The sequence below is a fragment of the Perca fluviatilis genome, chromosome 12 (assembly GCF_010015445.1).
Source record: "Perca fluviatilis chromosome 12, GENO_Pfluv_1.0, whole genome shotgun sequence".
Lineage (NCBI taxonomy): Eukaryota > Metazoa > Chordata > Actinopteri > Perciformes > Percidae > Perca > Perca fluviatilis.
Window position 1 is genome coordinate 38,957,517 of NC_053123.1, and position 15,070 is coordinate 38,972,586.

Below are 15,070 nucleotides of genomic sequence, written 5' to 3' on the forward strand. Positions count from 1 at the left end.
ATTATGCTCTTATAACTGCAACATATTTCTTGTCCTGCCTATGCACCACCTGTCTATACTTGAATATCACATTGCACTTTTCTGCTTTTTTTGCACTTCTGGTTGGACGCAAACTGCATTTTGTTGTCTTTGTACTGCACAATGACAATAAAGTGGAATCTAATCTAATCTAATCGATATGAGACATGCATCAATACAGTCAAAGAGATTTGACTTTTTCAAAATAAAAGCATGTGCATAAACTTTACATGTCTGGTCTTTGATTTGATTGTTATTTTCCAGTGTGGCCTTTAATGAAATTGAGTTTGATAATGAATGATGCTTTAGAGCGTCCCGTCTACCTTCGATGTTGAGGCTGGCGGAGGTTTTGTCCGTCCCACAGTCGCAGGTATATTTCCCTTTGTCGCTCTGCGTCACTTTCTTCAGGACCAGAGACCGGCGCATTGCCTCTGACCGCATCACCACCGTCTTGGAGGCGATGACTTCCTTCTCGCCGTAATACCAAACCACGGGGACGTCTTTGCTCAGTTCACAGTCCAGAGACACCTCGTCTTTCTCCGTGGCAGTGTAATCCTGCAGCTTCGTCACGAAGACAGCGTCGCCCTCTGCAACACAACCGGGACCGAGAGTCAGATTCATTTCATACAGTTCGCTGCAAAAGTCCGATCTACGCAAACGTACCAAAGACTGGAGACGCTCCTCCGGGAAAGGAGCAAAGAAAAAGTAAGAAAGCATGAAAATAAAATCCAAGTTGTAATAAACAAAAATGATTCTTTAAGTCTTGTGTCTCGTTCAAATCCCAGTTGAGACTTTAACTTCTATCATCAAATAATTTCAGATATTAACTTTGACATGCTTTAAGCCTCCTGTTGTCTTTGGGTCCAATTTGACCCATTTTCAAAAGGTTTCTGTATCAGAAATTTGGGTTTCTTTCAACCAAATTGTCCAAAAACATAACGTGGATGGTTCCATACAACCATTACTCCTTACAAGTAGAATAAATGACCAGTTCACTACTTTCATTGAATTTGGGTGTGTTATTAAATGTTATAGCATTTGAAAAAAAAGAAATGATCAAGAATTAATTTTTTGGAAAGCAAACCCAACAAAAACGTATAAAAAAAGTGCAGAAAAATCGACAATAACCTCGGAAATTTGTGACAAAAACGTCACCAAAAAAAGTTTGAATTTGAAATTTTGGCCCACAAAAAAAACAAAAAGTTGCATGGTCGATGGGAAGACAACAGGAGAGTTAATGAATGAGAACAGAACACACTGATGCAACATGTTGCTAAAAGTCTGTCCGACTCAGGCCTGAGATAAAAGAGGAAGAGGAAGGGTGCCGTTACCTATGACCGTCAGTTTTGCCATGGAGTAAATCCCTTTGGCCTCGGCCTTTACCAGGCACGTATCATCTAGAGTCAACGTCCTCATTTCTAGAATGTGTTTCTTTCCTTCCACATGTGTGAGCACGGTTCGGCTTACGTGGAGCTTCATTTCGTTTCGGTACCAAACCACTGGCACGTTATCGTGCGACAGCTCGAGTTCAAATCGAACCGTTTTACCTTCTTTCACAGTTTGGTCCTGAAGCTGCTGCACAAACTTCAGCCTCATGCCTGAAATAAACCAGGTCAGTGCACACAGACAGAGGGGTTTGTCGCCATCCAACAAACATCCAAAGAGGAAACAACAGGAAGCGTTTGTGTGTGCCACTTACCTTCCACGGCCAGCTGAGCACTAGATCTCTGGCCCAACACTTCGATTGTGTACTGAGCCTCGTCATCAAATTCACAGCTGTTTATGATCAGCATGTGTTTCTTTCCATCATCCATTATTTCATATTTAGGGCTCGGGGTGACAATCTCCACCCCCCTGAACCACATGACCTTTGACACCTCTTTGGTGATGGTGCATTCAAACTTAGCCTGTTTCTTTTCAGGCACAGAAACATCCCGCAGTGGCTCAACAAAGCCCATTTCGATCTCTGCGAGGTGCAAATCAATCCACCAGTTAATCACAAAAGTAGAAACGCAGACAGATCTTTTCTTACCGTATCCCTTGATAAATTCCTTCGTTTTCTGAGACCCACAAATGCAACACGACAACACAAACACAGAGTAGGGTACATGTGTGTCAGGTTTGTACCTTTGACGCTGAGCATGGCGCTGGTGATGGCGTTCAGCGCCTGATATGACACCTCGCCAGCCTGATCCAGCTGCACGTGTTTCAGCGTCAGGAAACGCTTCCCGCCTTCAGATTTAATGTCGCAGGTCTGAAAGAAAAGAACAAACACATACGTGAGTTCTCGGAAAGGAAAGCAGACGTCACTGTTACATACAACACAGTCATGGTGTTTTCATTCTGAGATCAGGGTTTTTGTCTTTTAAACTTACCGGAGACCTCATCAACACCTGGCCTCTCAGTTTCCATTCCCCGACTACATCCTCCTCTGAAATCTCAGTGTTGAAGTTAGCTTCCTCCTTCTCGACCACCTCCACGCTGGAGAGAGGCTTCAGGATCTCTGCCTCGCGCTCTGAAACATCATACACAAGAGTTAACAACTAATACTGAATACTACTTAAATACTGAACATGATCAGGGCTGCAACTAACAACTGTTTTCATAGTCGATTAATATGCCCATTATTTTCTAGATTATGCATTTAGTTTGGTCTATAAAATGTCAGAACATAGTGAAAAAAGTCCATCCCAGTTTCTTAAAGGTCCTATGACATGCTGCTTTTTGGATGCTTTTATATAGGCTTTATTGGTCCCCTAATACTGTATCTGAAGTCTCTTTTATATAGACCTTAGTGGTCCCCTAATACTGTATCTGAAGTCTCTTTTATATAGACCTTAGTGGTCCCCTAATACTGTATCTGAAGTCTATTTTATATAGACCTTAGTGGTCCCCTAATACTGTATCTGAAGTCTCTTTCCTGAAATTCAGCCTTGGTGCAGAATTACAGCCACTAGAGCCAGTCCCACAATGAGCTTTCCTTAGGATGAGCCATTTCTGTGTCTGTAGCTATTGAGGAGAGGAAAAGGGGGCAAGGTGGAGGGTGGGGGTGTGGCCTTGACCAACTGCCACTTTGCTCGTTTGAAAGCCATGATGTCTCTCTCTCATGGGCGGGCCAAATTCTCTGGGTGGGTAAAGCAGAGAAAGGGGAGGTAACCTTGCTCCTTATGACCTCATAAGGAGAAGATTCCTGATTGGTCCATCTGAGCTTTCATTTTCTCAAAGGCAGAGCAGGATACCCAGGGCTTGGATTACACCTATCACCATTTCTAGCCACTGGGGGACCATAGGCAGGCTGGGGGAACTCATATTAATATGCCATGGGACCTTTAAAACCCAAGGTTTGACAGTCCCAAACCCAAAGATATTGAGTTTAACACGTTTCAAAACAGAGAAAAGCAGGAAACCTCCATATTTGAGAGGCTGAAATGTAATTGTTGCACTAACCTCCGAGTGTGAGTTTGGCCGTGTATCTGCGGTCCTCCACCTCGATGGTATAGTCTGAGACGTCGTCCGGCTGGCAGTTTTTGATAGTGAGTGTCACGTCCTTTCCATCTTTGTTGATCTCCACTTTGTCAGAAGGAGCGAGCTCGTTGTCTCCTTTGAACCACTTCCAGTTGGGAGTGTCTTTGAACAGCTCACATTTAAACGTGGCTTTAGCCTTCGGTTTCACATGCTGGTCCCTCAGAGGCTTCGTCAGCCAGTCTTTGATGATTTCTGAGGACGGAGAGTTGAAGTAATTTCAAACAAAGTGCAACTATGAAGTGATGAAAAGAGGGAGCAATGTGCATGTGGTGATACTGGCGTGCTCTCCCTGATCTGCTGTCTATCAAATTTTCTATCTATTGTCTATCCTGATCTATGAAAACACTGCTTCTCTTGTTTTTCTGGTAACCTTGTTTGACTTCAGATAACTTAGTGCAGCTTATAGTTTATGATTTATAAAATAACCATTGGCCAACACTTTCAAGAACTTGCGTTTTGATGAAAAGGTTAAAGTGATGAAAGAACAAAAGGACAGACACGTCACATGGTGAAATCCATCAAGAAGAGAAGGTTCTTACCAATCACTTTGACGTTGGTTGTCGTCTTGACGTCCTCCTGCCCAGCCACCTCACACGTGTAGGCGCCGGCGTCTTCCTCAGTGGCGTTCTGGATGGTCACAGCGTGCTGCAGACCAATGATATTAATGGCCACTTTTCCTGCCTTTTTCTTCAGGAGGGCACCGTTACGCTTCCAGACCACATCTCTCTCTTTGTTCAACTCACAAGTTAGGTACATGGGCTGAGTCTTAATACAGGACGTCTCTGGTTCCAACTCCTTCAACCATTTCACCGGCAGCTCTGCACAAGAAGAGTTACAGAATTTAAAAAAACAATAATGGCTAGGTATCATTCAGTGTCTTCTATATTGGTGCTATTAGGGGTGAATCATAAAGTATCAAAGTAAAGTATCGCAATATTTTTCGTGGCATTACCGTATCGACACGCGGATGCCAAGAATCAATCTATATCCCCAAAGCAAGGCTTTGGGGATATAGAAAAAAGGTAAAAAGGTAGGGCTGTCAAAATGAACGCGCTAAGAACTAAGTCACTCAGTTTTTCAACGGCCAATTAACGCATGTGCATTCTGTGATTTGGGCCTCGCACTGCTCTGTAGTTGTTGTGGAACGTTGTGGATGGCTAGCAGACAACAAAGCTAATAGAGCAGAAATGGAGGAAGAAAAGGGTCTTTTGAATGGCAAGTTGAGTTTTAAAGCCCTTCTAGATGGTTCGTTCCAAAAGACTAATTTGCATGTACACTCATTTGACCCAGTTTTGGATTGAGGCAATAATAATCAACATTTGGCTGATCCCGCGTTGAAAAGAGCATTAAAAACTTGAAAAAAATATCCCTTTTAAAGAACATTTAGAACAGATGAAAAAAGATGGGATTAATTTGCGCTTCAATGTAAGTTAACTATAGACAATCATGCAAATAACCACGATTAAATATTTTAATCGATTGAGAGCAAAAAGGTAATACAGTGCAATATATGGCAAAATAAATGGTTAAATATCTTATCATAAGTATCGTCATTAAATCGTATCGTGGGGCCTGTGGTGATTCCTACCTCTAGTGTCATACCATACCTGAGTTTGAGAACTTTTTGATGCCAACAGAAAGCTTGTTTTCTTTCAATCAACACAATAAATTAAACTTCTCAAACATTATGTTGGATAAAAAGTCCTCATTAGTTTACCTTCAACAACAAGCTTGGCTGTGCATGTTATTTCCTTGCCAGCGTTCTTGCCCACACAGGTGTATTCACCGGTGTCAGACAGCTGGACATCAATAATGTTCAACTTGCGATCTTTGCCATCAGCTGTGAATTTGTGTTTGGGCCCCTCGCGGAGGTTACTACCATCTTTCATCCACGTCGTGATGGCGGTGGAAGGTGAAATCTCACACTCAAACACAGCAGATGAGCCAATAGACTCAGCTTCCTTCAGCACAATGTCCTGAATCTTTTTGACGAATTTCAGAGGCACGGCTTTGAGCTTAAATCCTCCGAAGGGTTCCTCTGGTGGTGACGGGCCTTTTCCACCGGGTCTCAGGCCGCGGCCTTTGCCAGCGTCACCAGGAGATGGCGTTTGTCTCGCTGCAACGTGACATACAAAAAACCCATCAAGTTAGTTTAATAAGAAGGTGAGTAAAGAATCAGACATTGGACAATGGGATGTTTATAAGACCTTGTGCCTACTGGGAATTAAAAGTAATTATGTCAAAATAATCTCACATTTAAGAAAAATCTTTGTGTTAGAATATAAGATTTTATTAAAGATTATTAACATGCAAAGTAACTCTTTATGAGCTTCCAACAGGATTCTTTGAAGAAGCCCAAAACTACAAGGGAACATACACAACAAACCACACATACAACACGCAAAGAGAGAAAGATGTAGCAACTCCAGCAACTGTGAAGCTAATTAGCAAAAGATAGATTCCAGATAGATTACCCACCTGTGTTTTCACGCTGTGAAAGTTTAAATGTGTCCTGAAGAATATCTGTAACCCTAAATATTTGTTTTCTTTAAGCATGTATGTGTAACACACATTAAAGGTCAAAGAATATGGTGTGAACATCGACACCAACTTTTCTAGCTACTAATAAAAATCAGTGCTCCAATTGGTTGGTATCAGTGCAAGAATGAAAAAAAATGTGGATAAGATCTGTGTATCAATAGTTTGCGATACCAATACGATATGTTTTGCAGATTTTTTCAAAACACAAGCAGCCAAACAAGAACTTTTCCTGAACAACAATCTTGTGCAAAGCTTAAAAATCTTTCGGTACTGACGGATTTTGATACTTGGTGCTACGTAACAGACATCTGTCAACACAGCAGCTACGAATTATGTGCCTGTGGCCCTGTCAGCATTGATGGATATTGTATCACACATGAAACCTTACTATTCATCTTCAGATATTGTCCCCTCTCATCTTTTGAAAGAGGTATTTGATAATATTCTTGTCTGTAATAAATAGCTATCTTATGAATGGCACAGTCCCATCTAGCTTTAAACATGCTGTGGTTCAGCCTCTAATTAAAAAACCCAACCTTGACCCTACTGATTGTAACAGCTTTAGGCCTATTTCTAAATTATTGTATTAAGATTTTGGAGCCCTAATATTGATCATCATCAGAAAACGTTTTGGCCGAGATTAAAAGCTTAACACAAAAGAAGGAAAGAACAAGACAAGAAAACAACTTACACTTAACAAATATCATGAATGGAGCAAAGAAAGTTGCTTCAGACATTATGTAGCAAAAAGAGCAAACTGTTAGTACGCATTAGCTTTATTTTTATTGAATTCATACCCCCAAGTCCTCTGCCTCTGCCTTTTGGTGCCTCCTCTGTTGGTTTCCCATCTGGACAAGAAACAATAAGATGAGTGTCTCGGTTTGAGATAGCTGTTGGTGGAAATACTCCGGCAGAAGGCAAGATAAAGATGCTAAGTCAAACATATTCTTTCCAACAACAAATGAGAACATTAATGGGACATCACACAGCACACAATGAAGAGGATGAAGATGGAGTGAAATCTTTTGAAAAATGGAGGAATAATGGGACAAGATGATCAAAGTGACAAACATTGATGGAAGACGATGCAGAAAACTAAAAGTTGTAGTGAAAGAAGTGAACACACGTAAAGACCGACACTTTATGATCAATGTGGAAGACACATTTGAAGACAGACATAATATGAAGGACAATATGAGAACATCTCAATGGATGGATGTGAATAAACAGAGGAACAGACGGACAAATGAACACATGAGCTCTAGATGAACAAATGAAATCAAGTGAGCTGTTCCGATACCGACCAAGAACTGGCCTAGAACTGCCTAAAAAGCTAGTATCGGTATCAGCAAGTACACGAGTCACTGCACCTATGCGATACCACAACATTTAGCCCGAAAAAATCTACTTTAAAGTACTTTATTTAGGTTGTTTTTTCGTTATGATTGACTGTCAAACAAGATAAAATGAAAATTATACTTTATACGCACTGGTATCAGAATGGTACTCGGTATAACGATATGTAAGATCAGGTATCGGAATCGGTAAAGAAAAGAATGGTATTGGAACATCTCTGTTAAAAAGGATGTGATGAGGTGGGGGGGCCCGCCCTCTCCTTCCCCCTCCCCCCCCCCCCCCCCCCCCCCCCCCCCCTCCCCCCCCCCCCCTTTTTTTTTTCTTTCCTTTCCTTTTTTTTTTTTTTTTTTGGTTGTGTTTTTTTTTTTTTTTGTGTTTTTTTTTTTTTTTTTTTTTTTTTTTTTTTTTTTTTTTTTTTTTTTTTTTTTTTTTTTTTTTTTTTTTTTTTTTTTTTTTTTTTTTTTTTTTTGTGGGGGTTTTTTTTTTTTTTTTTTTTTTTTTTTTTTTTTCTTTTCTTCAGCCTCCTCTTCGAACACCTCCTCCTCTTGCTGCGTGGGTACCTTCTTCATCTGCACGGCTCCAGGAGAAACCTCCTTCACCACGGGGATCCGCCCTTTACCAGGCTTCGCAAGTTGGGAAGCCTCATCTGGTGACGCTGGCTTCTTGGGGACCTTTTTCAGTGTAACAGCTTCAATAGAGTCTTTTGGTGAAACAGTTTTGGGAATCTGTTCAGCACTTGGCTTCTTCTCAACAGGGATATGCTCCAGTTCTTTCGGTTTCTGCTTATCAACTTTTGGTGAAGGCGTCTTCTTTAGCTCAACCTTCTTCAGTTGCTCGATAGGTTTAAGGGGCTTTTCTTCATCTACCTTGTCTTTACCCAGTCTTTTTTTTTTTTTTTTTTTTTTAGGTTATTTTTTTTTTTGTTTTTTTTTTTTTTTTTTTTTTTTTGTGGGCTGGGCTTCTTTGGTGAAACAGCTGGTTCCTCTTTCTTCTGAGGTTTCTCATCTTCTTTTTTAGGTGTTGCAGTCTTTTCAACTTTCCTAAGCTGCTGTTCCGTTGGCTCTCTTGGAGTTTCAACTCTTGGAGTTCGACTGGGTACCTTTGTGTCCACAGGCTTTGGTTTCTCTTCCTCGGATGCTTTATCTGGCTTTTCTTCAGGCTTGGCTACTTTGTTGAAAGGCTTCAACATGACCTGCTCTTGCTCTTCGTCTTTCTTTGGCAATTTCTTTATTTTCTTTTTAGTTAAATCTGGCTCAGGTTCTTCATCTTTTGGCGCCTTAGGGGTTCTTATCCATCTTGATTTCTCATCTTCTGCCTCCAACTTTTCAGGTTCCTCCATTTGACCGAGTTCAGTTGCCTTTTCAGCTGCAGCAAAGACTCGTTCAGTTCTTCCGTGTGGTAGTACCTCTCGATCCTCTCTATCGCGAAGCTTTTCAACCATCGCTTCTGTATCGTAATGCCTCGTCACTTCAACTTTATGAGTTATGATTTCTTTCTCAGGTTCTTTAGGCTTAGTTGGCACCTTTTTTAGTTGGATCTTTTGCGATTCTTCCTCTGGTTTGCCTGATTTTTCAAACGGTTTTAGTTTAACTGAGTCTTTCTGCTCATCTGCCTTAGGCAATTTCGTTTTTTTCTTTTTATCTACATTTGGCACATCAGGTTCTTCCTCTTTCTGTGGTTTTGGTGTTCTTGTCCATCCTTCTTTCTCTGTTTTCTGTACAACTGCAATCTTTTCAGCTTCCTCAAAATAGCCCAACTGAGCCGTTTCCTCCTCTGCAGTGAAGATTCGTTCAGTTCTTCCGAGCGTTATCACCTCTCGATCTTCTCTGTCATGAAGTCCATGAACCGTTAGTTCTTGATCTTGATGCCTCGTCACTTCTGCTTTATGAGTTACGACTTGTTTGTCAGGCTCGGGAGGTTTCACTGGAACCTTCTTCAGCTTAACAACCTCTGCTTCTGGTTCCTTCTCTTTGGGAACTCTTGGGAACTTACTCTTCAGCTTTGGCGATTCAGGGGTTTTTGCCTCCTGAACTGGGATCTTACCCTTTTGCTTAAGAGGTGGAACTGTGGTTGAGGCAGTAAAACATAATTTATAACTTTCACATAGAGACACAGGACACAGGAACAATTCATCTGACACTTTTGCAACACAGGACTCACACACCACTTAAACATGCAAAGGAAAAGCAAGAGATATCTGTGGTGTTTTTGAGGGAATAACTAAAATTTAAAAATCAAGAAGCTAATATTTGGTATACCTTTAGTTGGTCCAGGTGCTGAAACTGGTTCCTTGTCTGGAATAATTTTAATAAGAACAATATAAGTACACACAATGCAAACGATAACAAACAAAAACGTTTTTTGAGACAGACACCTGAGTGTGTGGCATGCATTGGTTTTCTGTTTCCAGAATACGTTGGTCTTGAAGTGAGCTATGAATGCAATGACTTTATCAGGTGTTCACAAGTTGTTTCGTCATTGCATGTGTACCAAGTTACACTAAGGTAACTCCAGATGCACCAAGAGAAAAAGCCAGTTTGAAGGTTATTTGGCCTCATTCATCAGAAACTGTTAATATGAAATATATGGATTAGAAAATGTAAAATGGATTTCAGTTTATCTTAACCTCACACAAACAGATTTAGACAGATTTAGACATGAATGCTAGTCTGGCTATCACCAGACCAAGCTCAATCTTTTAAGATTGAACATTAGTCTGGGGAGTCTGCTCTGTATTTTCTACTGCACAAGAGGCGTGATCACCAGGCATAGTTCAAATGACTCTGTACCAATTGGATAGTCCTTCAACCAATCAGACCAACAAGCCGGGTGATGTAGCAGCGAAAGCGGCATCAATGGGTTGCTGCGCTTCGGTGGCCGAATGTAAACAAGAAGCTGCTTGGTTGCTTCTCTATTGTCATTGTGTTAAACCCGCCAATAGCGTGCCAGGTGGATAAGCCAATTTGTGATTGGTCCCCTCAAAATTGTAACGGAAGCAGGATAGATAAACGTACAGGTTTCCAGCCTGAGCTGCAGGGCGAAATCAAATCGCTGGCAGATTGGGCTGGGTTTACCCAGTCTACATGAATGCATTTCTTAAACCAAAGCTCTGATCGCTTTGTATGAAGACTGAAGTTGTCACATAAGAAACCATTCAAAGCAAGAGACAAACATAAATGAAAGCTACAGAAGACATGTTACCTTCAGGCGGAGAGATTGTCTCTGATACAGGAGATGGTTTCTTCTCCACCGTTGCAACTTGAGCTACAAGAATGCCAACTTGATTAAATCACTGGCAAAGATGTTGTGAACTGACAGATACTCAAACAAAACAGACACAATTTAAGAATTCAGACCAACAGATTTCTTTGAGGCAGGACAAACAAGTTAAACAACGTATATGACAAACAGAAGAAACTACCTGTAGGAGGTACCACTTTTTCAGCTGGAGGCTTTGGTGTTGGTGGAGACGGTTTCTTTTCCTCTCGAGGAGACACTTAGGAGCACAAGATACCAAAGGTCACACAAGACATTAAAACAGACAGAGGACAGATTAAAGAAGTTAAGAGTGAAGGAAATTGCACATGGAGAAACAAAAACAGAACCAGACAAAACACATACAACATAAACAGAGGAGACAAAACAAAGTCAAAAAACTACCTTCAGGAAGAGCGACTTTGGCTGCAGGAGCAACAGGAGCTGAAGGCTTTGCTGCTGGTGCAGATGGTTTCTTCTCCTCTGGACGAGACACTTTAAAATACAAGATGCCAAGATCACGACCGAGACAACAACATGGTCAATCAAGACGGACCGTTGTACTAAAACAATGCAAGATAAGACTGAGGACACAGACAGCAAGTGGAACTGCAATCGACCAAAGAGAAAATCATGAGGATCTCTTTTGATCAGGCAGCAAAGAAAATAAAAAGACATACATTTAGTTTACAACAACATACAAACCCAAGTGAAAAACTACCTGCAAGAGGAGGAACTTTCTCTGCAGGAGGAGGTGAAGGCTTTGGTGCAGGTGCAGATGGTTTCTTCTCCTCTGGGGGAGATACTTTGGGAATACAAGATGCCAAGATCAAGACCCAACACACAACAACATGGTCAAACAAGACTTATTAACAACAATATATAAATTGGAAGAAGTGACAAGATTGGAGATGGGAAAGAATTTCAATGAAAGATGTTAATAGACCAAGAAAGTTTCCTTAGTACATGGCGTACCTTGTAGAGTAGTGACATAAAAACATGTTACAAAGACAATGGACGAAGACGGCTGATTGTAACGATTAGTGTAAAATGTGTAGCATCTTTTCTTGTTATTCAAGACCATATTGGAAGATGTGTAAGTAAAATAAATATGAGATGTTAAGCTCTTTAAAGAGGGGTTGATCTTATGACGATCGTGAGCCTATGCGGCTCAAATAAGAAAGAATACCTTTCTGAAGAGTTTGTTGTTCAATCTCCTGTGTTCCCTTCTTTGCTTTCTTGTCATCTTCCCTTGTTGGTGGAGGTTTAGTTACAGCGGTTGTCGCTTCTTCAGAAGAATCCACCTTAGGGGTGATAATTCTTTCTGCCAGAGAAGCAGGTTTTTTGGAAGGAAGTGTTTCTTCTTCAGGGACAAGAGGTTGCTTGTGTGATGGAACTTGAGATTTTTTAGTTGGAGCTACCTTGGCTTTCGTCATAGGTTTCTTGGGTAGAGTGACTTCTTCAGGAGCGACAACAGCTTTGGGAAGTTTTGGAGAGGTCTTCTCTGTAGGCAGAACAGTATCTTTTGGTGGTGAAATGTCTTCACCAAGCAAGACTGTTTTCTCAGGTGAAGGAATTCGAGCTGGAACTGGAAGTGACACTTCTTTACTTGCAGGTATAGATCTTGTTGGGACAAGTTGTTCTGCAAAGGACACTTCTGCCGACACAGGAGTTGGTTTCTCCAAAGGTACAATGTCTTTAAGATACATTTTTCCCACATCTTTGGGAGTTTTTGTGATTTCTTCCCTTGAAGACTCCATCTTTGTAGGGATTATTACTTCTTTTTTGGGAGTAAGTGTTGTCATAGGATGAGAAAGGGTGGTTTTTGAAAGAATTTGGGGTAAGTCTTGTTCAGATGTAAGAGGCATGGCTCTTTCAGCTGGAACTTCTTCCATTTCGACAGAGTCCGCTTTCTTGAAAAGAGTGACTTCTTTCAATACTCTTGGCTTCTTTGGTGCAGCAATTTCTTTAGATGCAGAGATTTTAGGTTTAACAAAATACTCCATTGGAGGCCCAGTTTCTTCATCAATTTCTTTACGATGTACCAACACAAGTGATTCAGACACGTCTTTCTGCTCATTATAAGTTGAAGGAATGTCAGCTATTACAAGTTTCTTTTCTTGAGGGGTTTTCTTGTAGGCGAGTAGCTCTTTTTGGGATGTGAATTCAGTGTCAGATGGAGGAACTTCTTTCTTCATAGGACGAGTCATTTCAGGTGGATGGGAGACGTCTCTTTCTGATGGAAGGTCAGCTTTCTTCAGAGGTGGAGAGACCGACCTCAAAGACATTTCTTCTTTCCGGTCCACTGCTTTGTCCCCTGGAGAGTCTTCTTCATCATGTGCTTCAGTATCCTCCAGTTTTTCGGGCTCATATTCTGTGTATGCTGGCTCAATGTCTGGCTGAGTATGTTCGACCTGCTGACCTCCACGGTACCACGTAGAAACCTCATCCTCTGCAACAACCATTTGTTGTCTTATCTCCCTTTTCAATGTGCTTTCTTCTTCCATAATTGACTCCCTGATTGGAACTTCCGTTTCATACTTTTTGACTCTCTCTTGTCTGTGTCCAACTTCTTCTGCCAGAGAAATCCTCTCTCCAAAACCCCTTTTTACAGATGACTCCCTGCTGTCTTCAAGCACTTCTGTTGTTTGCGTCAGATCAGTCTTTGGGGGAACTGGAGTCATTTATAAGATATCACCCAAGATTGAAGATTTGCACCATGGAGCGGTGGCCAAGAGGAAAACACAAGACAAAAACCATCAAGACAAAGAAACACAGATTTCAGTGGGATATATATTCTACTGTGTGCCTCATTTTACAACTAAACTGTAAGTATTATGAATCACTACCTCTCTGCTGTGGAGCTTCTTTAGACTTTGAATGGACTAATACTTTTCCAGAAGGAATAACCTCATCTGGTTTCACGGACAAATAAAAGCAATTAGTCATACTACAAGTAAGTGATAATTTGTGCTGACTTTCTAAAAAAGTAGAATGAAACATTGGTAAGTTTAGGTATACTTTTGAGATGTGTACCAGCCTCGAGATCAGTCAACACACATGACAGCACAGACATCAGGACAGAAATTTGAAGAATTAACTTCAGGTGTGAGTTAAAAGATCAAGATGAGTAAGGATTAGTTAATAAGATGTTCAGACTTATCTACCTTGTTGCTGAGGCTTTTTAGCCTGTGGCATTTGCTTTGGTTTTTCCAAATGTTGTGGTGGTGCTCGGCCACGCAGCACTGGTTCCTCTGTTACTAATTTTGGAGCCTCTGGAGTTTTCTCCAGCTTGACCGGTGGTTCAGTAACCACTTTGGGAACCGCCTTTGGGGCTTCGGAAACGATCTTTCGTTCTTCCACAAACTTCTTGGGTTCGTCTTGAACCTTCTTTCGTGCTTCAGGAACAATTTTTCGTTCTTCCACAACTTTCTTGGGTTCGTCTTGAACCTTCTTTGGTGCTTCAGGAGCAATCTTTCGTTCTTCCACAACTTTCTTGGGTTCGTCTTGAACCTTCTTTGGTGCTTCAGGAACAATCTTTCGTTCTTCCACAACCTTCTTGGGTTCATCTTGAACCTTCTTTGGTGCTTCAGGAACAATCTTTCGTTCTTCCACAACTTTCTTGGGTTCGTCTTGAACCTTCTTTGGTGCTTCAGGAACAATCTTTCGTTCTTCCACAACTTTCTTTGGTTTGTCTTGAACCTTCTTTGGTGCTTCAGGAACCCTCTGTGTTTCTTCCACAACCTTCTTTGGTTCATCTTGAACCCTATGTGTTTCTTCTAGTACTTTCTTGGGTTCTTCTTGCACCCTTTTTGGTGTTTCTTGAACCTTCTTTGGCACCTCAGCAACCTTCTTTGTCTCTTCCAGAACAGTCTTCATTTTTTCTGGGACCTTCGGTTCCTCCTGTTTTGTTTCAAAGACAGATCTCTGTGCTTCTGGCTCAGGTTTACCAGCCAGCAGATGCGGTTTTCCTTGAGTTTCAGATATCTTCAGTTCTGAGACAACTTTAAAGAATATTTACATACAAGATTATTATCTTGTTAAACATATTTTGAAAAGTGCAAGTCACACTCTAACGAGTGCTTAGCATGCTCAAAGATATTTCTTTCCATGTGATACTTAGAAGCAGATCAATTGATCAAATTAAACAAACTTAAAACATGAGAAACAGAACAACCAAGAAACCTTTTAAGAGCATCTTTGCAGTACCTTTAGTTGGAACAGCTTCAGCTTTTGTTGGAGTAAGCTGTGGCGTCAACGGTTGAACTACAGGTCTCTCTGGTCTGGGAACATCTTGCACTTAAGAGAACATTATGTATTGTTTAACCAACAGGCCCAGGGCTATTGTGGAATCAGAAATTACACTCTTAAAGAG

General features: G+C 41.1%; 1 protein-coding gene across 1 annotated transcript in view; it reads right to left on the reverse strand.

Moving 5' to 3' along the window:
* LOC120569501 (titin-like) overlaps positions 1–15,070 on the reverse strand; it is a 276,128-nt gene that overhangs the window by 157,962 nt on the left and 103,096 nt on the right. The window contains 17 exon segments of the mRNA XM_039817355.1: positions 342–605; positions 1,350–1,616; positions 1,718–1,984; positions 2,146–2,272; positions 2,394–2,533; positions 3,466–3,735; positions 4,083–4,361; positions 5,261–5,659; positions 6,882–6,932; positions 8,060–8,273; positions 8,414–9,504; positions 9,699–9,734; positions 10,642–10,704; positions 10,862–10,936; positions 11,101–11,190; positions 11,417–11,500; positions 14,905–14,994. Coding sequence (XP_039673289.1) covers positions 342–605; positions 1,350–1,616; positions 1,718–1,984; positions 2,146–2,272; positions 2,394–2,533; positions 3,466–3,735; positions 4,083–4,361; positions 5,261–5,659; positions 6,882–6,932; positions 8,060–8,273; positions 8,414–9,504; positions 9,699–9,734; positions 10,642–10,704; positions 10,862–10,936; positions 11,101–11,190; positions 11,417–11,500; positions 14,905–14,994 — 3,807 coding nt within the window.